Below are 27327 nucleotides of genomic sequence, written 5' to 3'. Positions count from 1 at the left end.
GAATCCCAACCCCCACCCAACACTGCCCACCTGACATTGCAGAGCCTAAGGAGGTGAACGGTGGTCTTTAACTTATTGTGTAGACATAAAACATACTGAATGAATGAATATAGGAAACTTTCTACTATAAAAATCTGCCCCAAAATCCACAATGGAACTTTAATGTTTTACAAGTGGATTGGTAGTTGATTTTGGTGTGGATTGAGCCATATACATCATTCACTGCAAACAAAGTGAAGTCTCCCACAGTAATTTCATTCCATGAGTGGCTGCTCCTCAGATGGATTCATGAAACACATGTTTAGACTACAATCTTATTTGCACATCAAGGCTTTGGTCAGTGATTTGCAACAAACCTGTGATCAAACACAGGACAGGACAATGCTCTGTGCAGTCACCTCCCCACCATGCAAACCACTGGCTGAATAAGATCTTAACATTACAATGGGGAATTACTTTTTAAGCAATGCAGCTCAGTTCACTTCCAACTGTCGCCATTTACATGACTTCCATTCCCATACCTGTGTGCCTGTAAATACGCATTCACAAAGTGCAGCCTTCTAGAACTTTAAATATAACATTTTATTGCTTAGATTGTTTCATACAGAACAGCATTTCATTCTGAATTTGGAAGTACTGTACAGCTGAATAAAAAGGAGGAAAACCAGTACCAAAACAAAAACGATTCTCTGTTCATGTGGCATAGACCAGTCTTGTACATAATGCATAGCAGCAGTTGAAGTTCCCTTTAGAAAAAATATGCAATGTGAAATTCTCACCCTAGCTTCCCCTAACAGTTTGATGTAGTTACTATTGTTGTTCGTACAGTCAGAGGACAGGAAGAAAAATCATCGGGATACTGGAATTTTGACTGTTGTGTGGCCCGAGCTATAACAAAATCATCATCTACGATATATGATGCGGCCCTTATTGCATTCACAGTCAAGTGCTTATTGTAGTGATTTCATGGCCTCAGCTTTAACTATAGGGAGCACTTAATATGGTGGAAATGACAAAAATATATATATATATAATTCATAGAAATCAATCTGCAAAGCCCTGAGAGGAAATAAAGAGAAAGGGGGAAAAAAAAAAAAGGACAAAATTAGCGGAACATGCAAACTAAATATCTACGATTCACCCGAGTTCAATAATGGCGTATACTTCACAGTTTAATATCCAAGACACAATAGTTTGGGAACAACTCATATTAAACTTATTTATGATATATTTGTATTTAGAACAAAAAAAAACTTGATAAAGACCTTATCTATCAGGGTATACACACATTAAATAAAGCTTTCATTCCATTTTCATTATTGCTAACAAATGTCCCGCTGTTCTGGAGGGGCGGATCACGTTTGATACATCACTTTACAGTAAAACAGGTCTGGAGACGTACAACTTAAAAGAAATTGACTAAAATACAGGCTTATCCTTTAGTGGATTCGGATGAATAAGATTACTTGGTAAATAAAAGAAGAAGGAATTATTGCTTGCGTTTTCGCATTCTCCAGAATGAGTTGCATGTGTCTATATATCTGCTCATCCCATATAGAAATATATTAGTTTTCATATAAGGTACGTTTTTAGAAAGGTGTCACTTTAACTGCTGCTCTCTTCCGTTGGTCATTCAGTTGATTGTCAGGCATTGCACAGATACTGTGACAGTGTAGCACTGAATGATCCCTCTCGGGTTTGACCTCAGTTTATGGGTTACCATATAAAGCTTCTCCCTAGAACCCAGTCACATTTTCAATAGTTGCAGTGTTGCTCAGGAAAACCTAAACTAAAGGCGTGGAAATCACAACTAATTTTAGGGGATATGAAATGTTTTAAGATTAAGGTCAAATACTGCTCCATGGATGGGTGGAGGCAATACCCCCCAACCACCATGCAATATGCTAGTAGCCAGAATAGGGCCTTGGTTATCCTGGCCTCCATGACACATAACCTGCGCCATAGACAATTCAGACCGCAACTGATATAATATATGTATGATTGGTTAAAGGGAGACATATAGCCTTTAATAACACAAACACTGAACATATTTTCATGTTTAAAGTCCTAGAGGTCACAATAAACCGAAGGGGGCAAATTGCACAATTACAGTAGAGTACTTAATATATATAATATACAGCTCATTCATATTTGTATCATAAATGTGTAGACATATATGCGAAATATACATATACATACACACATATCCAACATGCACACTACATATATGTACACACACACATACACACACCATTCTTAAACAGGCTCATCTTCAAGCGCCAGAGTACAAATTCTAATCTAGCTCCTTCTTGCTTTCTTTTCGCCAGTAGTACAATCCTGCCTAAAAACAAAAGTTCAAAACGTGAAGGTAAGGCATCTTATATTGGAAGACAGAACTCTTTGCTTCTTTTCACAGTCGACCTCTGTCCTCCGCCAACCTCAACGGCAGGAGACATGAAAGTCTGCATTTACCCTATTGCGCACGAGCTCCGGGTTTTCACCAAGAATAGGGTTGGAATGGTGCAATGCAAGAGAACTGCCGAAGGCTAGCATTTGAAAAAAGCAAAAGTTTATATTTTTACATATTTATTAATACCAGGACTCAAAGTTACTTGGTAATTTCTGAAAGGCAAATATTGCCCAAACGGTTCTGCAAAATGCAGAAACTAGTAAGCGGTTGAATTCAAGCAAACAGAATCGAGACGTAGGTGGGCAGATGGTTCCATTGGTGGTAATGTTTCTGCTGAATCCTCTGTGTGTGTGTTTATCTGAGGTAGAACTACTACTCAATAATAACACCATACAGATAATAGGTTATGTGCAGGATCAGGCTGTGAAGTTCGGAACTGCTACTTTTTTTTTTCCTGGCTTATGGCGATTGCCATATGCGTTGTGAATAAATTCATCCAGCACTTGTAAAATGCAAAAAGTTCCACAGCAAATTGAAAGCTTAGAAATGTTGCAGAGATCGGGAGCACTTGTAGAAAACTTATTCTGCGTGTCTACTGACTTTCTTCCAGTTATTGGCTGCACTAACGTATTGCTTTCTCCACAACCTAAGAAGTCCACCTCTGGAAAGACAGTGATTGATGTACACACAAAAATATTTAATGCTTCAATGGGAAACGTCCTCTCTGAATATCCATTAAAGTAGTATCCTCTTTTACGTACAAAACCGAATATTGAAAATGTATAATACCAAAACACATAATAAAGTAGTAAGGCACTCAATATCCATAGAAAGAATTTGCATTTAAACAAAGGTTATGGCACATGGTATGGCCTGCCATAATCCACTGTAGAAAATTTATCTCTGAAAAGATCAAGTGTAAGTATGATTTTGTCTTAACAAAACAGGAAGGGCCCTTCCTATTCATGGCTCATTTAGGCCCTATAATAGGCAGGGATCCCTCTGAGGTTAGAAGGTTCATAGTAGCTTTTCCAGGCTCCTTGTTACTACCATCTACGTTTTTGGGGTCAGCGGTGTTCTGGCTGTCTGGATTTGTAATGCCGTCTTTAGGGGTGTCTCTTACAGATGCAGCTTTATTGCTTTGAGATGATTCCTCAGCATCCAGATGGGGACTCTGGCTTTTTTTGCTCCTCGTTGCAGTATGACTGGTAGGAACTGCTGTATCACATTCATTTTCAGATATGTGGTTTGTACTACTCTGCATGGACTCTGCGTCGCTTTCTTCGTCTCCCCTAAGCAGCCGATCCTCCTTGTCACTCTCCTTGCCTTGGCTTTTTGTATCTCGTATTTTCTGGTGGATCCGCTGGTGACGAACCAGACTGTGCTTCAGAGTAAAAGTGCGTTCGCATGTCTGGCATTTGTAGGGTCGCTCACCTAGAAAGAAACAAAATAAGCAAATATTAGTACGTGAAAATAAAGCATCTACTTTAGCCTGACAATACAGGTAAGAATAAGAATTCTATAGGTAACTGTGTACACTGTGCTCGGCCTACTATGGCTTTAGAAGCAGGAGTGGAGATACTAGAAGACTGTCTTGGGAATTTCAATAGGTTAGGGCAATGAACTGAATCTTTATAAAGCCAAACATACCTGTGTGAGATCTCATGTGTCTTGTGAGATCCTGAAGGGACCAGAAACGTTTACTACACACTGTGCAGATCTTCTTTCTCTTGTCTGCTTTTGTCCCCTTTGTCTCTGGCTTGGTGTCTTTGTCATCATCACTTTTCTCCAATGGCTTTTCCATTTTTTCTTCAGCGTACTCCTCGTTCTCAGTTTGCTTCTCTCCTGATGGTTCGGCTACCATATCCGATTTACAAACTTTTAAGTCAACAGGGAGCTCTTCAGCTTGACTTTCTTGCTCATCGTCAATGACCAGAGCAGAATCGCAGGCAAGGGCTGGTGCGTCATTGTGCTCATATTCAATATTTTTCTCTTGTTCCTTGCTTACACAAGAGTGTGCCCGCTTATGTCTGCCTAGTGTAGCAGCAAACTTAAAGTTCTTTCCACAAACATCACAAGAGTTGGTGGTAGCCTGCTCACTGGCTGACAGCTTGAACTCTATTAGCTTGCTTGCAAAATTAAGGTCAAGGCTTTTGTTGCTCACAGCATCATCCTCTAGCTGCTCCTCGCCATCCTGCTTAGGCTCTTCTTTGTCTACAGTCAGATTCTCCGCTTGCTTGTACTCGGAGGCCTGGTTGCTGTCTGTGTGTGGAGCCTGCTCTGCCCTCTCTTTTTCCCCAGAAGTCAGGTCTAGAACATCAACTTCTGGAGCCGATAAGTCTGCGTCAGACTGACTGTCTACAAAAAAAACATTGACAATAGTTTAGTAGGTTGCCCTCCATCAACTACCCCTCAACAAAACAGAACGGATTGACTTGTTCAGAAAATAGCCCTACTAGGCACTAACTGGTACCAATATTCCCTTGCCATCTACAAGTTATTTTACAGATAGGGACAGATTACTCAGCACTCATTCTGCCATTTTATAGGTTGTATCAGTATATAGTCTGTAAATACTTCTAAATAACTCTGCTTTAATTAACTTGTATCAATCTTGGGCTATATATGTTATAGCACACTTACATTTAGTGATGCATTCAGGATCCTACCTGCTGACATCAGTAATCTATGTATGTATGTATGTATGTATACTGTAATGTATGTATGTATACTGTAATGTATGTATACTATAATCTATGTATGTATGTATACTGTAATCTATGTATGTATACTGTAATCTATGTATGTATACTGTAATCTATGTATGTATGTATACTGTAATCTATGTATGTATACTGTAATCTATGTATGCATACTGTAATCTATGTATGTATGTATGTATGCATGTATGTATACTGTGCTCACACACTAAAGAGATAAGCTGAATTCCTAGAATGCACTCAAGTCTCGTGCAGTGCATTTTGGGAAATGTATTTTTTGATGATCAGACTACTGGGCCAGTTTTAATGTAACACAAAACAGCAGGGTGTATTGTATACAGATTTAGCTAAAGGGTTGCTGTGATGTCAGTGTTAACATACATACAGCAGGGTTGGAGATTCACTTCTAGATCTTAATAGCATAAAAGACTAAACAAAAGCAGAACGTTCTGTCAAATTTATATAAAATCCACGTTCATAAACATATAGTACCTGAATGGGTGCAATGAGTGCATATGATGCTTCCCAATGTATACACATGCATGCATAGTCAGTTACACAAATCAGCCATTGAATTCCATATAAAAATAACTACATGTGATCCTCAAATGAGGAGATTATGTTTTTCAATATAGTAAAGCAAATAGTGCTGGTGACATATACTTGTAAAACTCCTGCCAAAAATACAATTTTTGACTACTAATGTAGTTCATGACGTGTAAGTGTATACGTTGAGACACAACATACATGCTAGAGTAGAGAGCCCAAGGTAGGCTTCCACTTTTGTCCCTGAACACAACTAATATACAGATGTGACCCACAGCTACTTATTTCAAATAATGAATATGCTAAATGTGCTACCTGTGCTATCATGAGATCCAACATCACTTTCTTTAGACTGGGCCATAAGACCGTTTCTTCTTAAGGAGAGGTTGGCAACTCCATGTTTGCGTAATAGATGGCGCTCACAGTTAGATTTAGTAGAAAAGAAGGCATCGCACTGTGCACACGGGTAGGGCTTCTGACCTGAAGCAGGAAAAAAAATGTATTTATCCCACTTTCTACACTGTACACAAATGCCAAATTTTAGGTCATTATATAGAAAGAAGGAATATGCAGTTTTGAAAATAGCGCAGCATGTGCTAATATTCGGTAGAGGCACAGGGCATTGGAGTCAGGAGTGATGTGGGTTGAAGCAACAGAGGAGGGAGAGGGGAGGGCAGAAATATCCTTTAGAACAAGAGAGCCTCTCTAGGCTGGATACAAAAGCTGCATTATGAGCGCCCACTCGGCTCTAATCTGCCTCAAGTTGTTCGTTTTGCTGCTAATTAACAGCTAAATCTGCATTAGGAGATTGCATGGGGCAATCCTGACTACCCGGCTGTCATGTGACCGCGCTACGCCTAAGTACATGGATATCCATGCCATTCCTTGTTCATCGGGGAGGAGGGAAAGCTGTGTATCAAATGACAATGTGCAATAGTCAGCAGTTTCCTGCCTCCTTATGTCAGTGATGCTACATTGTGAACAAGCTGCACCCAAATTACAAAGCATTGAACCTGTCATATATCAGGGGAAACATTCAAGTCCTGCAAATATACTTTAGCAGCAGCCATGGCATAGCAAATGAGGGGCAACAAATAGCGTTTTTTAGGCGTTTTTTAATGTTTTGGTCAGCCCTATATTGATCGCTCAAGATGCACGCTATGAACTGGTTTGCATAGAATCTTGCAGTATGTAACAAGAGGATCTACTATAGGCAGTCTGAATTGAACATGGAATGAAGCATACTACATGAAAGACATACTGATAGGGAATATAGATTGGGAGCAGTATATGGGACAGTGAGTGTCAATGTCTGTAAAGCGCTGCGGAATATGATGGCGCTATATAAGTAAGCATAATAAATAAATAATAAGGTGTGGATCACTGATGTCATTGCAGTAATATACAGATCGAGTTATATAGTATAATGGTCAGGCTAGAATAATAATTTTTAGTTATAGAACAACAATATACTATAGTGATTACATAAAGGATCTACAGTCACCTTAGAAATTGGCTTCACAGCATACTATACATTACATAGTTTGGAGTCGGGAAGGAATTTTTTCCCCTGAAATAGGGCAATTGGCATAAGCCTCATAGGTTTTTTTTTTGCCTTCCCCTGGATCAACACTGTAGGGATTGTAGGGATATAGGTTGGACATGATGGACTAATGTCTTTATCCAACCTCATCAACTATGTAACTATGATTTACATTAGACAGCTGCAAAGCACAACATGAGAAAAGGCAGCAAACTTTGAAGTCATCATGTTTTACCAATAGTTACATATTTCAATACAAAGGAAATGTCAGAAAAGCTTGATCTACATGAAGGCCGTCTTACCTGTGTGAGTCAGCATGTGTCTCTGTAGAGAGCTTGCCCAGGGAAAAACACGGGGACAGTAAGGACAGGTGATCTTTTGCAAGGAATTAGAATACGAATTTCTTTTTGTCTTTTTATCTTCACCGCTATCTCTTTCATCCTCACTAGTACCATTTTTGTCTACGGTATCTTTAAGGTGTTCTGTAGGCTGCAGATAAGGACTGAACTTATTAGTGTCAGTTGTGGCCAACATCTTCTCGACACTTGCAAATTCACCGCTTGATTCAAGGTCAACACCTATTGATACCTTAGGCTTATTTTTAGTTCCCTTCTTTCTACCCCTTTTCTTTGCTCCTGTAACTAAAGCAGTAGGATTGGAGAGGTCAGATGGGTTTGTCAAGTTTGCAACATTATGGACTGCATCTTGAGTTTGGGAGAGAGGTTCCTTATTTTGGATTGTCATCTTGAGATTGGAAGCGCCAGGTTTCTCAGTGGTTGATGGATTGTTGGCAGCAACTTGAGAACTAGAGTTTTTTATATCAGTTTTGAGCAAAGCTGATGCAGATGATACTGAAGAAATGATCTGTGCAATGGAAGCCAGTGGTGGCAATTCTTTAGTGACTGGAGGCTTTGGCAAAAGTGGAGGTGGTTTAGGCCTCAAAGGCCGAAGAATAGTTGCACTTCCAAGGACAGCGGGAGAAATTATTGGAACAGTCAAGTGTACAGGGTTTTTCATTTGTTTGGAATGTGTGATAGCTGCAGCTTTTTCTAGGAGCTCATTGGCACTTAGGGGAAGTTGGTATGGCTGACAACTAAACAGTTGACTGATAGGGCCACAAATTTGCTCTTGAGTGTTTGGTTGAGTCTGTGGGTTATCTTGCTCCTGCTTAGCATGTTTGGGTATCGAGAGATCAATGGGTTCCATAGAGGAATCAAAAGAGGCAAGAGAGGTGTAGACAGGTTCCTCCTTCACTGGAAACATACATGGATTTTTGTTCTTTTGAGAAAAGTCTAAGGGTTCATCAAGGTCCACAGGAAAGCTGGAGGCAGGTTCAAGTTTTAGAGGAAAAGAAGAAACACTCCCATGAAGAAAGCCATTCTGTGGTTCCAGGTAAGAAGTAGTAGGTTTGCGTTCGAGGTAAGCGTTCTCCTCCAAAGGTGGAGTGTCTGATCTATTTTGCTCTGGGCTACAAGAATTGCACAATATGTGGTTCTCGATTTCTTTTTCTTGAATGTGCTGGTGTTGCTTCAGGATGTGGTGAATGCAGTTTCTTTTTGCAGAAAAGGCAGTACCACACTCTTTGCATTCAAAAAGTTTCTTTTTCTGAAAATTACTGTGGCTCCTCATGTGTATATGAAGAGCACGATAACTCTTTAAGTCTTCACCGCAGCATTTACAAACAGTGTCTGGGGAACAGAGAGCATCTACCATTTCAGTTGTGTTTGTGGATACATAGTCAATGTTCTTTTCTATATCCTTTCTGGTGATCTTTAGATGCTTCTTACGTAGGTGTCTCTCACAGTTCGCTTTAACAGTGAAAGGGTACTGGCATATTTTACATATGTAGGGTCTCTCTCCACTGTGTGTTCGCAGATGTCGTATGAGTGCCGCTTTATCAGCCGCAATGTAATCACATATGTTACACTGGTATGGGGATATTCCCAAATGAGTGCGTATATGGGCCCGCAATACACCAGAGAATGTAAACACCTGATCACAGAAGCGGCAAGGGTAAAATTCTTTTCTAGCTTGAGTTGTTTTTTTGCTGTTTGATCCAGAAGTAATTGATTTCAAATCCCCTTCTGCTACTTCTTGTTTGATCTTTGCCTCCAAATCTAAAGGCATGAAGGCTTCTATAATACTGTCCTGTTCTAGCTGAGTCTTTAGATCTTGGGGTTTCAATAATTCAGAGTTTGGTAGTTGGGAGTTCGGTGTAGAGGAGCTACAGCTGGCTCCTGACCTGGATTGTAAAAATATGGCGCTTGTGGCAGATTCCACACTGTTCTTTACCATCCTTAAAGGTGGTGGAGGAAGGCTGGGGCTGATGCAGCCTGGAGATGCCTGCTGATTGGTAACAAGTGGTGGAGGAGTAGAGGCAGCAACAACTGTACGAGGACTCACTGGTGGCTTTGGCTTCAGTGGCGGCATATGTTTAGTAATGGCAGGAGAAGTTTTGGACAATGGTGGAAGACTGATCTGAGATGGTGCTGAACTTGCCATCTTTAATATCTGCTGAATGTCAGCCAACTCTCCAGAGATAGGTTTTACCACAATGCTGTTGTCTGGTTGTACAGTAAAGCCTTTTTGGAAAGGCTGCAAGGAAAGCAATTTCAGGTTTTCTTTTGCAGAGGGTAGAAGTGAGAAAGGACCTCCAACAGAAGGTGCTTCTAAAGGAGAGAACTTCAGCATGGCTGTGTTACTACCAATCTCGTGAGGTAGGTTGCTCTTCATAGCTTCTGTTTGGATGACCTGGAGACAATCTGGTGAGTTATCCTCCTGACTGAGTGGCTTGATGTCTTTGGTGTAATGAAGGCCCAAGGCTGCCATAAAAGCTTTCTTTTCTTGATCTTCCGCAGCCGATTTTTCAGTTTTGTGCAGATTGTTAACTTGACTCCCTTTATGGGTTTCCAAGTGCAGTTTCAGAGCTGAAGGCATCGGGAATGCTTTGTTGCAGATTTCACATACGAAACTGTGCAATTCACTGATGCATCTTCGTAAGTTGGTTTCACACCAAACCTAATCCCATGAACGGGAGTAAGAGAAAAAGCATTGTATACATGAATATGCCATCGGCAGGACATTATAATGTTAAAACCTTCAATATCTATTGATGGTATTTGCTGAAAAATCAAGACTGACCGATCTATAACGTGTGATTACAAGCATATCTCTGCAAGTATGACTATTACTAGTGGGGATTTTAAAAACTCTAGGAAGTCATGGCATCGGCATATAAATGAGCCCTTTTTCTATTCTGGATGTGGATGGGTTAACATCTATCTGGGTCTAAGGGCAGACCACTATTTTTTTTCCTCCACATGCCATTTAAAGCCTTGTGAACTGGGGATTAGAATGATAAGCCCTTTACTGCTATAGAAACCCAAAGAGCATTGCATGTCTCGCTGTGATACTCTACATCCAGCCTATTGCACATAACAAACAGCTGACCATCTTCCTTTTGTACTTCTTTCTTAAATAGCAGCTTAGTGCGAGATGCCTTGAAACACTGCCCCGCCATACCCCCGTCGTCCAAGGGCTTAGGTTTTGTCATAATGTTCTAGCAATTAGTAATAATTACTTGGGAATATAATTGATTTAGACTAAAGAAATCTGGATAGAACGTAACTAGTACTTTATAATGCCTAAAAGGACAGCTGGATGTATTTAATTCATTAGTCTGCAATAGACAGATAGAGGGATAGCTAAATAATCTCGCTAGATATAGTTTTGATTAAAAATATTAAGAAAACCCTGAAATATATGGTTATCATATATTTACATGTATTGCAACACTACTTAAAAACCCAGAAAAACACTATAGAAAAATAACTACCCTATTGCAAAGAAAAGCATCAAGTATCTAAAAATTAAGATGAGGATGTAGAATATTTTAAGACACCAAAGTGCTTAGTATTTTATAAATAAATGACTTGTGTGGTGGGTGTCTGGGTGACGCCAATAAGTCACCCCCCCCCCCCTTAGGCCTTAGTGACAGGTCAGTGTTTTTAACCAGTGAGAGTGTGCCAAAACCAAGAGCAATTTTGGTGCAAATCTTTCCATTGTATCTTAGCGCCATGTGGTCTCCTCTCCTGTTGTTGACTGACATGTGATTAAGTCCTTACCCTCTACTCAGATACCAAACTGCTAAGAGACTCTGTTGTCTGAATACACTCTTAGCCAGGGAACTGAGATACATGGGATAGGCCATGGAACTGATCTGATCCTCAGTCTTGGCATAGCAAAAATTTTTTTTAGTCTTGAAGACTTTTCTTCTGTAATCAATGACAAGATATAAATTATATAAATATAGGGAAACATTCTATACCTGAGAAATGATAGGGAATTTCTTGCAAGAAAAGTCAGTAAAGCCCAAGTCATTAAATCCAGCTGGGATGGAAGGGTTGTTCTGAATGAATGGCTTTCCAGACGGGTCTCTGGGGAGAAGCTTGTGGATTACAGCATTGTGTCGGAGCAGACCACGGTGTGTGCGAAATGAAATGCAGCAAATGTCACACCTAGGAATAGGAAAAAAACAAGCTAAAAGTTCTGCAGAAATATATCTTCACATTTCATTGGTTTTTCAATTGAAACCCAAAGGATAATAAGACCATGCAATTTATAACAAGGGAGTGTGTATGTGTGACCAGTAAACAGATACATTTATGACTCCCTAATAAACTAGTCCACATGATGAAAATCTAGATTTGCAGTCTCACCACAAGAATAATAGACTAGATCATCCAGAAATAGAAGGTAAACTTATCAGTCCTTCTGATACAAACAGGTTTTCCAAGGTCACAAGATTACAAGTATGCCTTCATTTGTATAGAGCAGATTGACTTCTACAGTAATCCTGGTATCTTATATATAACTTTTTGAGCTAGTGATGTTAAAGTGTACCAGCTATGTAATAGGTGTGTATATACAATACAAAAACATATAACCTGCAAGACAGATTACACGTAAAAGAAAACAAAAACCAAACAATACTCAGCAGGATCTCTGCATTTTAAGAATTCCAGGCAGCAGAGTTGATAGAGTAGAAACCAGAAAGGACTTTATCACCACCTTGGTACTTCTAATTCTGTATTAACTCTTCTCTGTCATCACTTACCCCATCCCCCTTGACCAAGAGCTGTATAATTGTTGGCGTTCCCTTTCTCACAAGGGTGCCACAAAAGGAAAACAAATCCCTGCTATACCTAGAGGGCTGTAATAAAAGCCTCTCAGGCCAGCACTCAACACCTGCTGACGTGTCTTCAAACTTAGAAAGGCAAACCGGAGGCCAGCCTGAAAAGATATCACCCTGAGTTGTCCCTACCATATAGACAGATGCTTAGCAGGAAAGCATTCATTCCGCACTTGCCTCCTGCACAGCGCCTTTAAGCTGCTCTTCAAGGACAAGGCAGGTCATAGCAAATCCACTCCGTGTCCTAGAGGCGGCCAGTTCTGCATCTTAGAATGAGATGATTGCCAATCCCATGCATCTTAAACATATATTTTCTTCAGAAAGTGCTTATGATTTCTAAAGTGAGAGCAGACCACATCTGCAGCATCACCAAAAATGGTAAACTGTTTAACTATAGATGGATGTGAGGTCTACAATTGTATTTCTATTACTATACATCAGTAGAATCCAATTGTCTTGTATTCTAATAAGAGATGAATAATAAAAAAAAAAAAATACAGACACTTATCGGCGGCAGATAATACTTTACAGTGCTTGCCCTGATTCTGCCTTTCATTGCCCCTATCTTCTGAGCCTTGGCTGCATACCAGGGCACATTTGTGCTTAGCATAGGCAGGTGCTTGTAATATGCATCATTGTTTAGCACAGGTCAGGGTACAACACGTTGCTGGCACTGGAGTGAGGAGTGTGTACTTGCGTAGCAGCTATGTGCGTACGCACTACAGTCTAGTGGGAGGAAAACATCTGCGCACTCTTGTGGATTTACCAGTCAATTAATGATCTAATTAGTTTATTGCAGACATACAGTCCCCAGGCTCTGCCGTTCAGCACCTATTTAGCTTTTCTGTATGGCAATGACAATGCTCCAAAGACCAAAGGTGTGATTTCATCAATAACATCTTCACTACTGTACAGGAATCTCAAGGCGTGGTGGAACGGCTATGGAGGACCTTTCTTCAGTAACTAGTAACACACACATGACTGACTATTCACTTCCAATCTCACCCGTGTATCCTTCCACCCCCCCCCCCCCCCCCACCACCATACACACACACTCTCACAAGCTGAAATGGGAGACATCTCCCCTGTCTCTGTGAACTGACATCAAACAGCTGCACTGGCTTCAGCTGCTAGAAGCAACACTCTCACAACTGACACTGCTGGCTCTCTGAATTTGCAATGGAGGCTGAAAGCCAGGACACATGGCTCTAAATACCCTCTTTACATGCTTTCACAACCCGCCTGCTTTTTACATCAGCATCCCATCGGACTATTATCCCCTCCTTCTTCCAAAAAGAGCATCCTAGTATATTTAAAGAAAATGCACATTAGTATTAGCTTTTCATTTCATCTATAATGTAGTAAAATATGCTAAAGAATTGAACTGAAGCCTGGAAATAATAGTTTTAGGAGGTATGAGTAACTTCATGTGAAAGCCTCTTCTGTCATTTTCCAGTGTAAAATTAACCATGTACGCAGCAGTCATCCAAACATGCATGCACACACCTCCCTCTGCACCATATCATTAGGGCTTCCTATTTTAAGGCTGCTGGTTATAGATTGGGCAGGTTGCCACTCACATTCCAGACACAGTGTAGCTGTTTTGGTCTGACCCATGCATAGGGATCACACAAGGCTCCAGTACAGGCCGCAGAACCTAAGCACACAGTAAATTCAAGACATACATCTAAATCCAAAAAAACATACTCATGGTATTGTGAAAGGGGAAGAGGTATGACTACACAGGAATCATTGTGCGGAGTCACTGACTGCAATGTATTCTACAGAGTAGTATCATGTGACTTTAAACCATCATATTGTACATAGTGTGTCTGGTAGGAGTGAGAATCATAAGATCACTGACCTGTACTGCAGTCTAATATCACATTACAATCATTACGGTTACACAAATAGAATGGTTCTAAAGATGTGTAATTAATCATCAATGAGTAGTACATAGGAAAATATCAATATTTAATACACGTGTACTAACCTCACATCTTCTAAACTTAATGGCACAACTATTGGTTATAACACTAAAGAGTAATGGAGTATAAGTCTAAGAAGATTCCTTACTTTAGAGAGGCTTCTGGATGAGTCTCCATGTGAGTATCCAGACTAGACTTGCAAGTAAATTCTTTAAAGCACAAAGGGCAGGGAATGACATCCTCAGTCTTTTTCACTTGTTCAACTTGCTGAATCTCTTCAATCACCTTTAAAAATGCAATAAAGAAAATAAATAATAATAATACTAAATAATAAAGTGAAGTTGAATATAGTTTTTTGTAATCTGTCAGGATTATAACCTTGCAGGACTGGGATATGAAGGCATGCATCTAAAAATGGGTTGGGGGGTAGGGAAGTTAAAGGGTATTAAAGACGATCTGCCACCAAGTACAAAATGCTACATGACATATCATTTAAGTACTGCTGTGCCCCTGAAAGAGAGATAATTTACATATAACCTTCCAAGGACTGTATTTTTTTTAAATGAGTGGACAGTTTTAATAATAATAAAAAAAAACAAACAAACAAAAAACAAAGTCAGATTGATAAGGGCTAGTTCACACGGGGCAGAGGGGGCAGATTTTGGCGCAGAATCCTTCTCAAAATCCACCCCCTCACAATAGAGGTCTATGTAGACCGCTAGCGTTCTTTCTTCCACTAGCGGTTCGTTCCCGCTCACGGAAAAAAGAAACGAGCTGCCCTTTCTTCAGGCGGATTCCGCAGCTGATTCAGCTGCGGCGTCCGCCATGCGACACCACCTCTGGACTAGGCCCATTCATTTGTGCCTAATCCAGAGCAGAAAGCCGCGACGGAAAGTGTACATTCGGAATCCCCGTGTGAGCTAGCCCTAAGGGTACAGAAGTGCTTGAATAATGCACATTTTGTACTTGCGCATTTTGTACTTGGTGACAGATCATGAAGATTAAGATTCTGAAGTCAATGATGCTGTAGCAGTCAGTGCTTGTTAGTGAGTTTACAATACAATGAAACAGGTCCCCTAAACTCCCCAGTAACGATGAGACAGCCCAAATTCATCTATTTTATTTATGCTGCAGCATATTAAACAGAACCAGGTATCACATTATTATATTACAGGGGACCAGGCCTAGACTGGACCTAATAAAATAGCCATGGTACTGTATAAAGAAGTTTCTCCAACCCACACACACGTAATAATAGGGGCTCCAACTCTTTGTTGCTTCCCTGATCACCTGCACATTTCGTATTTCAAGGTGTCCCTATAATTCTTTGTCCCCAGAACGACTTTTCTCTTGTTACTAGTTGCCAGCATGGCTCACCTTATTTCAGGTCAACAGGTATTCCCTTTAATCACTGTCCTCAGCATGATGTCCCTTTAAGTTGTAGTTGTTGGCATGTTTAATATCTCATTCCCAGTCCCCAGCAAGGTATCCCTTTATATTATGGTCCTCAGCATGGATCTCATTGCATTCCTAATTTCCCTCACAATACCCCTTTAAATTTTGATCCTCAGGATTGCTGCCCATTTCATTCCAGGTTTCTAGCATGTCCCATATTCATAAAATCCATCCCTTTTGTAGCCCAGCTTCCGAGATTGTCCCGCCTAAGTTGACATCATGGGTGGGTGGCCTAAGCACACTTGTCTATACAGGTACAGCAGAGTAAAAGTGGGCTCAGCCCACTACATCAGCAGCAGGAGTTCGCTCTGATCCTAGCCATTGTAGCAGGATGTCTGTATGTTTTTTGCTAACTCCAATCTTAGCCATATAGCCCCTAAGTGGTTTGACAGAAGCACTGAACCCCATTAACATCCTGCAATGCATTTATTTTCTGGGGTTGTGACGGCATTATTTATACAGGATACCAGTCAGGCTTAATGTGGTTTAAATGGTCCATTGTGACACATATTGTGTAAATATTTTAACCTGGGGCCACTGTAACTTAAGTGGCCACTATGTACAATACATCAGTAATATTTTTCTATTTCTAGCGTTAAAAGTCTTGAAGTGACACAAATTCTTTTCTATGACACAAAGTGGGACAACTTTGTGCAGGATGTAGTTAAACCACCAGCTCTAGAGCTAAACGTACAAAGACTCAATTACCTTCTTTGCTGGAGGAGCCTCTTCTTTCTCAGTTTCCTCTTCAGGGCTAGATTTTCTTTTAGATGTTAACCTCCTTCGTTTTTGTGGGGAAGGGGGACTACTTGTTACTGCAGAATTTGGGTCCTTCTCATGAATCTTCATGTGTCTAAAACAAAGTGGAAACGCAACAAAAAGGTTATGTACACATTTTTCTTAGTCATAACTATGCTGTGCGATGTGGACAGGTTCCCACTGCTGTCATATTAGAAAATACATGTTCGGAGATACTCAAGCAATTTTTTTAAGAGTGGAAATGACTGCCTGATGTTTAACTAGGATCTACCACCTGATTGGTGGGGGGATGACCGTGTGACCATAGCATCTAATGGACCATTCTAGGGTCACAGTGGCCAGACATCCAGCTACTGAACAGTGATGGTATAATCTCGCTATCACCATAAATATCTCCTTAAGATATGTTTATGAAACCTAAACCAGTAACGAACATTAACAAGAAACTGCATAGGGATGGCTTGTATTATATATTTCAACATATAAACCAAGTCTATTAAAGATGAGACAAAACAGTTAAATCACAGACTAATTTCATCCCCAAAAAAGAAAACCCGAACAAGTTTCCAGGGATTGTAGAAAGAAAAGGAAGTCTGCAGGCAATGTGCCTGGTGAACAGAAAGCAGACATTTCAAGTCAGTTATCTCCCAAGTAAGTCTCCTTATTTGGCATTGCTCTGGTGTTCAGCTCTGTGCTCGCCAAATCCCAGGCGTCCTACACATGACACCGTCATGAGGATGAAGGCAACTAGGCCAAAATGCTCAGGGTAAAAGTGCAGCCATGCTGGATTGGTCACATTATTGGACACAATATGGCTTTGATTCACTTTTGCACAAATGCTTAATAATTCCTATTTCACTTAACTAAAACAAGGCAGCTGTGTAGTCTGGTATTCTGACCAAAGTAGTACATTAAATGTATAATAACAGGGGAGAAATAATAAAGCTGCGTTCACACTGCAGGCAGTGCATCTGTTGTTCTGGTCCATTAGATCATCAGAACAACTGACACTAAAGTTTGCCTGATTGACAAATACGACCAAAGTCAATGCCAAAATGAAAACAAAAGGTCCATTCCATCTGGTTTCTTTCTCTTTTTAGATGCAAAAAAAAAAAAAGAAAAAGAAAAACAATACGCCAGCGTGCGCTCTTCAAGAAGGAAACTTTAATGACCTTTTTCTCTGAAAGGATCAGAACAATGGACACACTGCCGGAAGTGTGAACACAGCCCAATACTGGCACATTTGCTGTTTGGTACCAGGTCAGGATGAACCATAAGGGCACACTGTACCATATCAGTGCTTGCCCATTCATAATTTTACTTTAAAGGACAGAAAAGAGGTAAAGAAAAACAAAACAAAAATCTCAGTGGCACTTGCTAAGACAAAGGAAATATAGGACCTCATAAAGGTGTGGCTCAGAATGATTTAATAAATCTCCCGCACATTATCTGTAGTTCGCTACACATTTAATGCTTTTTTTTTTCTCAATTTAATTTTTATTACAATATGATAAAAATACAAAAAGGTCTGAAAACAGCCGAATAATACAAACAAAACAGAGTGGGCCGGAGCCACCCGAGGAGACCCTGAGACAACGAGGCTAAAAGGCTACAGAGATATTAAGGGCTAGTTCACACAGGGCAAAATGGTTACAATTTTGACGCGGAATCCATGCCGCCTCCTATTGAAATCAATGGGAGCCGGGAACAAACCGCTCGCGGAAAAAAGATACAATCTGCCTTTTTTTCAGGTGGATTCTGCGGCTGATTTAGTCGCGGACGTCCACCTCGCGACACTTCCCTGCCAACTAGGCCCATTCATTTGAGCCTAATCCGGAGCAGAAAGCTGCAAAAGAATGTGTACACGCGGACCCCGTGTGAACTAGCCCTAAGAAGAAAAGGATGAAGGAGTGAAAGTGGAGGGATTGCAGAACTAGCTAAAGGGAGGAAAGAAAGAAAAAAAAAAAAAAAAGGGGTGGGGTGGGGTGGGGGTGTGAATAGGGAAGCAAGCAGAAAACAAACCACATAACGGCTCAAATGAGAGGGTCTGGGGAAACTGCTGTGTCAGGTCCCCATCACAAGGACCAATCAATAACACAAGGAAATTCTAGCAGAACACACATTAAATGATGAATATCATTTCACAAAACTAATTATTATTATTATTATTGTTTTTTTCTTTTGCTGACACAATATAATGTAATGTACATTTGTGGTGTAAAAACAAAAAAAAAGTCCAATGATCTGTGATAATTATATATATATATATATATATATATATATATATATAATATTATTTTTTTTTAAAAGTACATTTACTAGGCTTTCTGAGGCATATAGGATTTTATAGGGTCTCCCCTCTCCGGTTATATGTAACCTAATATCTGATTTTCTGAGATGGATGAAAAGATGATGGAGTTTTTTCAGAAAACGGAGATGAACACTGAATGCCCAGTCGATGCCAGAGCCATGAACAGCTGCTTATACGGGTTTCTCCAAACAGCTGCTGGCCTTGATCTCAGGAGAAGGTAAGGGGATAAAATGTTACCAGTTTTCCACTCACAGTACAAGCACAGATTTTGTGTATACTTCTATGGAGAGGAGAAGAAGCAGCAACAAAGTTTTTTATGATTTTAGGAATCTGAATATGGACTAAAAACTGCGAGTTCAGTCATGATCCTCCCTTGGGCTAACACAGGATTGCAAAACTCCTCTGAGTGATCCACCTTAGACAGGCCCTAGTGTCAGGCATCTCAAGATTTCATTCAACAGCAGAAATGGTACAGTGCAGGTCACAAGGCGAGGAGCCAAACAACAGGGCGGAATCCTCCTTCTCATACTGCAACCAAGCATGAAAGAAATACCGTAATGCCTCTTCATACGAGTGCTGCCGACCACTGCGTATGTGGTGCCATCTACAACTGGCTGTTCTGGGCACAGTCCAGGATTGGGGAAAACATGGCTGCTTTCATCAAACAACAGCCTTATACCTGTCAATGGATTCTCACTGCTATTGTAGCTCAGCTCTCCAAGTGAATCAGGCTGAGTTACAATACAACACACAACCTGTAGCACTGGTGTTGGAAGAAGACAGCCATATTGACCAGCTAGCCTGCAATGCTAACAGCACTCAGGCTGGCCGGGGAGTCACTGACTAAAATAGTCCTCCCTAAACCATCAAAACATGATCCTATTGGTTGCTGATGATCATATTTAGGAACAGAGGGTTGTCACTACAGATTTGGAACACCGATCATTACAATTTTATAGCCAGGCAGGTGACTAAAAAAATAAGTGGTGTGGGGCCATATTTACTTAGAGGAATGGGTTGTCTAAGCCATAAAGAAGCGGAGGATGAGCCCCTAGTATAGGAAGGGATGCGACATTGAGGACTATCCGACCACATGTGAATGGGATGATGCTCACATCAATAGGGGAAAGCGCATTCCTGCAGAAGACACGGAGGGGGAGTGAAATTGGATACTGCTCTGTTTGCTAGTCCCATCCTGTTTAGTAGAACAGGTCGGACAAGTTTCCACTCACTTTTTTCCTGGTTGCTGTGTGAAGTGAGGTGAAGTCCCAGGCAGTACCTTACAATTGTGAAGAGATGCATGACAACCTGGATGAGGAGAACATTACTGCTGATCCCAGCTAAGCCTCGGCTTCACTTTCTATTTTGTTAACACCTCTGCTGCTGGTTACTATATATATATATATATATATATATATATATATATATATATATATATATATAGTGAGAAGGATCTATTCAGCTACAGTCTCTACCGATTGACAACAAAAGAAAACCAAAAGTGCGTAAACGTGTAATGTCAGAGATGCATTCCTGTCAGGTGAAGATTCCCCCTTTGGGTACATTGGGACAGCCGAGTCATAATTTGTGGCAAAGAAAAGCCGGTATACATGTAATATATCATCTTTATTAATTGTTTCAGACACGGTGGGGGTGGTTTACCAGAAAGAGGTGTGACTTAAGTTGCACCACCAATTGGTAAAGAGTACACCAAAGGTTTGAAACATTTTTGGCGTATACCAAGCCAACAAATAAGTATGTAGGGTTAGACTAGACTGTTGAAAGATGCACCACATTTACTATCCAGGATCAGTCACAGAAAAGTAATATGTACAGTGCCTGGTATATACTACACTTCAAACAATGGAAGTCACTACAAGCGTCAGCTAAGTGGAGCAAAAGAAAATATTGAAAACAATAGGAGCTGAGCAAATCAAAGAACAGGAGAAAAGTTATAAACTGAGACTTCTGGTCTGACGTTCGCAGGACATAACACCTTGTCAATACAGAGACAGAGGAAGTAGCCAGTCATAAATACTGGACTGTCCTGGCAGATGCAAACCGCCACCCACTACAGGAGGACTTGACACCGAATTATAAATCGGTAAGGAGGCAGGTAAAGTGAAGATCACATATTGGAAGAGCTTGGCTAGATTGAATTCTCCTTCTCCACCTCCGCTACCTTAGTTTCAGTGCAGCTCGGCCACTGTTCATCAAAGGATTGTGTTCTTTCTGGCACCTAGATAAAAGAACTGCTAGCACACCTTCCTGATCCTTGCTCATTTGTACAGCTATACAGCCAATTACAAAGCAGTCAAATGATCCTTGCTATCTTAGCCAACACAGAGGATTACACACCAGAACACCACCAGAATTTCCCAGGAGCTATTTAAAGGGGTGAGAAAAATAAATAAATCCACAGCTCATATGTTCTCAACTCACCTGTGCATGTTCCCATTGGTAGTGAAGGATTGCCCACACATTGTACACTTGTAAGGCCTCTCTCCAGAGTGGACAAGCATGTGGCGATCAAGAGAGCTAGCAGAGCTCAGGGATTTTCCACAGATGCTACAACTATGGTCTGTCCCTCCGGTGTCAGTATTGTGCTGTAGGGGCAAACATCAAAATGATTTAGATTTTCATAGTAATATTATAAATGCTTCAAATGACATAATAAATGTATTTCTTGTGGTCTAGAACGCTGTCTAATTCTTGTCTGCATGTAAAGAGATGGAAGTCCATAATATTCTACCATAGCCTAGTAGGAGAATGGCCCATCTATATCCACAAATAAGTATGCATCCTTTTACATGGGCAAATTTCCTGCCTGTAACGTATCGATCACACATAGTCTTGCAGATGAAGCCAAACTCATGATTCTAGATATTATGTTATCCATCAGTTTGAGTACTTCTATATACATATGACCAGTCTGGTCATGACTCCACTGATATGTCATCTGATTCCCAACAATTTCTAGAACCCAGGTCACTAACATTTTGGAGCTATTGATGCGCCCCAGAAGGGGCAACAGCAAAAAGTGCAATTTTCATCCTGAAGAATGGCAAACTACTTATGGAATCTTTTTTCCTTCTCTATTATAAGGCTCTTTGGAAAGAATTAATAGGGGGGTTCCTCTGATTATAATGGATGGGTATCGCTGTTATAAACCATGGTGATCCCAGTTGTTCCAATAAAATATAAAACCTACATATATCACATTCATACAGATTTATTAAACATGAATAGATTTCTGTCATAGTACCTGACGGATGTGCATAGTAAGCTGGTGCTGGGAATTGCAGATTTTCTCACATAAGGGACACGTATACGAGGACTTTTCCTCTTTTGATTCCTGTCGAAAAAGGGAAAGTTGACATTTTAGTCAGACAATGCTTGAAGAGAAACATTTAGAAACTGATACAATTTTCACACAGTTGACAGCAGCAAATAAGAATAAAATATGGACAGATCTATTAAAGCTACACGGCTACTTGTCTTACAATTCCTCATATTTGGTGGTGGTGGTGGTGGGATTTCTTAGCCCATCTACACCAGTTTTCTGGTGTAAACCAGTGTTAACGTTGCGCATCTTTGGCATACAACTCGCCTCAAAGATGTGCCACATCTCTACTTCTGTGCCTCACTTGACATTTTATAAGAAAGTGGGCATAACAGGGTGGGCTTACACTGGAAATCTATGGCAGCTCCTAACTAGAATAAATTTAATTCTGGTACACAGGAAGGCATTTGATTGGTTAAGAGAACAGAGCCTCGTACTAATTCAGGCACACCTCATGCCGTAATAAAGGGCCTTTATTAGGACTGGCATAGGAAACAAGTCTTAATAAATGTTCCTCATTGTCTCTACTGTATAACGTGCCAGTGACAAATTATGCATAGTCTAGTGGTACAGAGCTTATACATAATCAATATAGATTCTATGGAACCTGTAGACAGTACACAGAGGATGATGAACCCTCCAACAGCATCCATAGGGGTACAGAGTCAGAGCTTGAGAAGGATGCTGTGAAAGTGAAATAACCTATATAACATATAAAATGGTCTACCGTTGCTTTATGTGGTGGAATATGCATGTCAAAGTACATTATCCATCTAATTTCAGAATCTTTTTTGTTACGTTATATATTTTATGGTTTGAAGGGAGTTTTTCCCTTTACATCAGCACATTAACAAACAAGAGAGTAATTGCTAGTTCACCTTGAAGTGAAGAATGACACATAATCCAGGCTGCCATGGTAAATGTCTGTTTGCATAAGAGTTTATCATTAACTGAGGTCCAAACTTTTCTAATACCAGCACAGTGTAATAAGATGGAAGATGCTTGGCTATCTGCAGCAGTTTCTGCCGTATCATAGCAGGCAGATTGGTAAGAACTACTGATTCCTGAACTTCTTGTAATGGATGAGAAAGGCACTACTAGGAATTGTATCAGAAATATGTGCTATAAAGAGTATGTGCGGTGGTGGTGGGAGGAAGGGACAATATTTCGAGGTCTGCACAAAGTGCTTTTGGCTGAAAAGCTTAGTTAGGAGACTACCACAACATTCACAGAAAAGGACTACTCCAACAGGCAAGTCAAGAGGACTGTCTTTACCTAGAGGATGCTAGAAATCCATCCAAAATTTTCAACAACCCCCCCTAAAAACTCATACACAATACACAGCATGAAACTAACTAGAAGCAAAGAATGGGTCTGTACACTAAAGAGAGTCCTTGCACATAAATCAAATGTACCCAAAGACCCTCATTTATGTCATTTGGGCCTCAGTTTAGTTGGTATACCTTCTTTAATGCAGCATGTAATAGTGCCACTATTTCATACAATGTTATCCAAATAAATAAAACATTTGAACATAATTTGTATTAACCCCTACCAAATAAGAAGCTATTTTATAAGTCAGGAAAAAAAAACTAAGTGATTATTTTTCTTTATTTTACAGGCAAGCACTGGGACACCTAAAACCCCCCGCTGGCATGAAAGATCTGCAAAACTGCTAATACCTCAGTGACTTTATGATGACAACATACAATTCCTTCCATTCCATACCTGATTTCTTCGTCCAATTCTATTAGGAGGTGGACATTTTCCTGGTGATTTAGTGTTTATAAGGTTGACACCATTTTCAGCAATATTTGTTGTGCTCATCACGGCGGACATCATTGCATTCACAGACGACAAGTCGTTTGCTTCTGAACCATTATAAAGGTTGACTGGCTTCAACTGATCTTTTACACTTGTTTCTTTCGCTACAAAACAGACAAGAACTTAGATATTTACAGGGGCAAATCATCCAGTTGCTACAAGGCAAAAAAAAAAAAAAAAAGCGCAACATTTACAGAAGTTACAAGTTTTCAATAGCAGTTATCACAATGGCATCGGCCATACATTGGAGGACCAGAACATGGGGTACATTGGGTGTCCATCGTTTCAAAACTAAAACCAGCAGACCAAAAGGCTGTGCATGTATGAGTTTGTTGTTCGCCAATTTCAGATGTGAACGTAGCCTTACTCAGAAGTCAATATTATACTATTAATGCATTTCTTTTATGACACTAGGAGAGATTTACTAAGCAAAAAGTGTAAGAATTGTGGCAACCATTTGTCTAAGGCCTTGTTCACATCTGCGTCGGTAATTCGTTCGGGTAAGTCCGCATGGGGACCCACTCCCCGAACGGACTACCGAACGCATTTGCTTGCAGTGTGCAGTGAAAGCACACAGATCCCCATAGAATATAACGGGGTCCGTTTGCTTGCCGTCTCCCACTCGCACACCACCTCTTCACCTCGCCCTCTCTCTGTAGGTGTCCCCCAGGGCTCCGTCCTAGGACCCCTCCTGTTCTCCATCTACACCCTTGGCCTGGGCCAACTCATAGAATGTCACGGCTTTCAGTAACACTGCTATGCCGACGACACCCAAATCTACATCTCTGGACCAGACATTACCTCCCTGCTGGCCAGAATTCCAGATTGTTTAGCAGCCGTAGCCTCCTTCCTCTCCTCCCGCTTTCTCAAACTCAACATGGAGAAAACAGAGTTTATCATCTTCAGCCCATCCTGTATGGCCCCACCACCTGACCCATCTATCAAAGTTAATGGAACCACAATTACCCCTGTCCCACAGGCCCGATGCCTTGGGGTAACCCTGGACTCTGAACTATCCTTCAAGCCACATATTCAAGCCCTCAACACCTCCTGCCCAAGAACATCCACCGAATTCGCCCCTTCCTCACCCAGGAAACTACCAAGATGCTCGTCCAGGCCCTCATAATCTCCCACCTAGACTACTGCAACATCCTTCTCCATGGACTCCCAGCTAACGCCCTCACCCCCCAGTCCACCCTAAACTGCGCTGCTCGCTTAATCCACCTGACCCCCCGATCTTCATCAGCTGCTCCCCTCTGCCAGTCCCTCCACTGCCTACCAATAGCCCAGCGAATTGAGTTCAAGCTACTAACGCTAACATACAAAGCCATCCACACCCTGTCCCCTCCATATATCTCTGACCTCATCTCCCGCTACCTGCCCACACGTAACCTCAGATCCTCCAATGACCTCCTACTCCGCTCTGCCCTCATCCGCTCCTCACACAACCGTCTCCAAGATTTCTCTCGTGCATCCCCCATACTCTGGAACTCCTTACCACGACACATAAGACTGACCCCCACAATCACAGGATTCAAGAAGGCGCTGAAGACTCATCTATTCAGGAAGGCCTACAACCTCCAATAACACTATCACCGCACCCCCATCTGTACAGTCTCCCCCTCTCCTTCTGTCTATACCCCCTTCCCTCATAGATTGTAAGCCCTCGCGGGCAGGGCCCTCTACCCCACTGTGCCAGTCAGTCATTGTTAGTATTATATCTTCCTGTATATTCTGTGTATTGTATGTAACCCCCAAATGTAAAGCACCGTGGAATTAATGGTGCTATATAAATAAATAATAATAATAATAGTAGTAGTGAGATCTCCGCAGGGAACATGCGGACAGGAAAGTACTTCACAATCTTGCGGCAAGCACATGGACCTCATTATAGTCTATGGGGTCCATGTGCTTTCACGCTACACTGCTTGCAAATGTGCTTGGTAATCCGTTTGGGGGGGGGGGGGGTCCCCATACGAACTCCTCGTACGGATTACCAAACGCAGATGTGAACCAAGGGTAACATGCCTTGCTTCACATATATCAAGTGTTTTAGACACCACTTGTACTTAAAAGGAAAAGTAAAGATTTGAATTATGGATGTGCAACTACCTTTGTCAAATGTATGGTGTTGCACTCCGATAATATGTTGTATTGCCATCTAGTTTGCGTTCTGTGTGCTAAACATGTGCACAAACGTTGCCATATTTTGTGGTGTAAAGTTAACTAATAGATGATGTTGATTCTGAATAGACAATGTAATGCAACTGATTTATCATCCAGCATCAGACACTGATAATTCTGGAGCAGTTTACAACTAAAGTCTAATGGTAGAATAGACAGTCGTAAAATTGCCTCAGTGACTATAGCTATGATGGGAACTCGTGACTGCTGCATAAAATCTCTTGGCTGTCCCACTTTATTTCAGAATTACTTCTATTACAATTGCAGCAATTCCAGGTCAAGGTTTAGGCAATTGCTATTGAGCAATTCACTAGAATTCTATATACATTTTACAAACTAAAGGTGCATTCACACTACTGATACGCTGCCTGATTCTGAACGTTAAAACACATTCAGAATCAGCACGTATAAAGCAGTTCCCATTCATTTCAATGGGAGGCGGCATACGAGTGCTCCCCATTGAAATGAATGGGCTGCTTTTTTCACTATGAGCGCTCCCATTGAAGTGAATGGGATGTGCTCGCGTGTACGGCTAGCTCTGCTCATGCTTTATACGCGCTGATTCTGAACGTGTTTTAATGTTCAGAATCAGGCAGTGTATCAGTAGTGTGAATGCACCATAAGTGCAAATTTTTAGAAAATGCAACTGCACAAGACTACCTGCCCCTAACTTGAAGCCAGTAGTAGATAGAAAAATTCAATGTAAAATCTATGTCTAAACTGACAAATGTATTTTTGCTATATAAGACTATATTGTCCCGAGTTTTAATTCTGCTGGAGATTCATTGACTGGGCTTCATAAAAATCAAGTTAATGCAAAATTGACAATTATGTATTGAACAGATAAAATGTACATGGAGGTGCCATAGAAACTTGCCGCGCATAATTACCTCCATTTTCCTTGGCCATGTGCTCAGTAGTGGTTTGAATGTCTTGTCTAATACTTTTGTCTGTCATAATGGTGGCAGAGACACTGAACGTCGACTCAGCAGCAACTCTTTCTAGAACTATAAATGAAAGCACAGGATTATTGGACTGCCACACATCACATGAACCATTTATATAGACTTTCAGTCACACGGACCTAAGGAGATATACAAAGCACCGGCGAAA

At 40.8% G+C, this 27327-nt stretch overlaps 1 protein-coding gene across 4 annotated transcripts in view; it reads right to left on the bottom strand.

The window, feature by feature from the left end:
* Positions 1 to 431: 431 nt before the first annotated feature.
* The window catches only part of RREB1 (ras responsive element binding protein 1), a 63450-nt gene continuing 36554 nt past the window's right edge, over positions 432 to 27327 (bottom strand). For 3 of the 4 annotated variants that reach the window (XM_075270788.1, XM_075270790.1, XM_075270789.1), the window contains 11 exons: positions 27105 to 27221; positions 23935 to 24134; positions 22129 to 22218; positions 21306 to 21469; positions 16502 to 16646; positions 14487 to 14623; positions 11547 to 11736; positions 7522 to 10237; positions 5992 to 6156; positions 4061 to 4768; positions 432 to 3844 (listed from right to left, as the gene is read on the bottom strand). In XM_075270788.1, coding sequence (XP_075126889.1) covers positions 3381 to 3844; positions 4061 to 4768; positions 5992 to 6156; positions 7522 to 10237; positions 11547 to 11736; positions 14487 to 14623; positions 16502 to 16646; positions 21306 to 21469; positions 22129 to 22218; positions 23935 to 24134; positions 27105 to 27221 — 5096 coding nt within the window. In that variant the 3' untranslated portion in view covers positions 432 to 3380. The remainder of the gene's footprint in view (positions 3845 to 4060; positions 4769 to 5991; positions 6157 to 7521; positions 10238 to 11546; positions 11737 to 14486; positions 14624 to 16501; positions 16647 to 21305; positions 21470 to 22128; positions 22219 to 23934; positions 24135 to 27104; positions 27222 to 27327) is intronic. The other variant, XM_075270791.1, reaches the window with a different exon arrangement.

Source organism: Leptodactylus fuscus, chromosome 4 (assembly GCF_031893055.1).
Source record: "Leptodactylus fuscus isolate aLepFus1 chromosome 4, aLepFus1.hap2, whole genome shotgun sequence".
Taxonomy (NCBI): domain Eukaryota; kingdom Metazoa; phylum Chordata; class Amphibia; order Anura; family Leptodactylidae; genus Leptodactylus; species Leptodactylus fuscus.
This window is presented reverse-complemented; position numbering and strand designations above follow the sequence as displayed.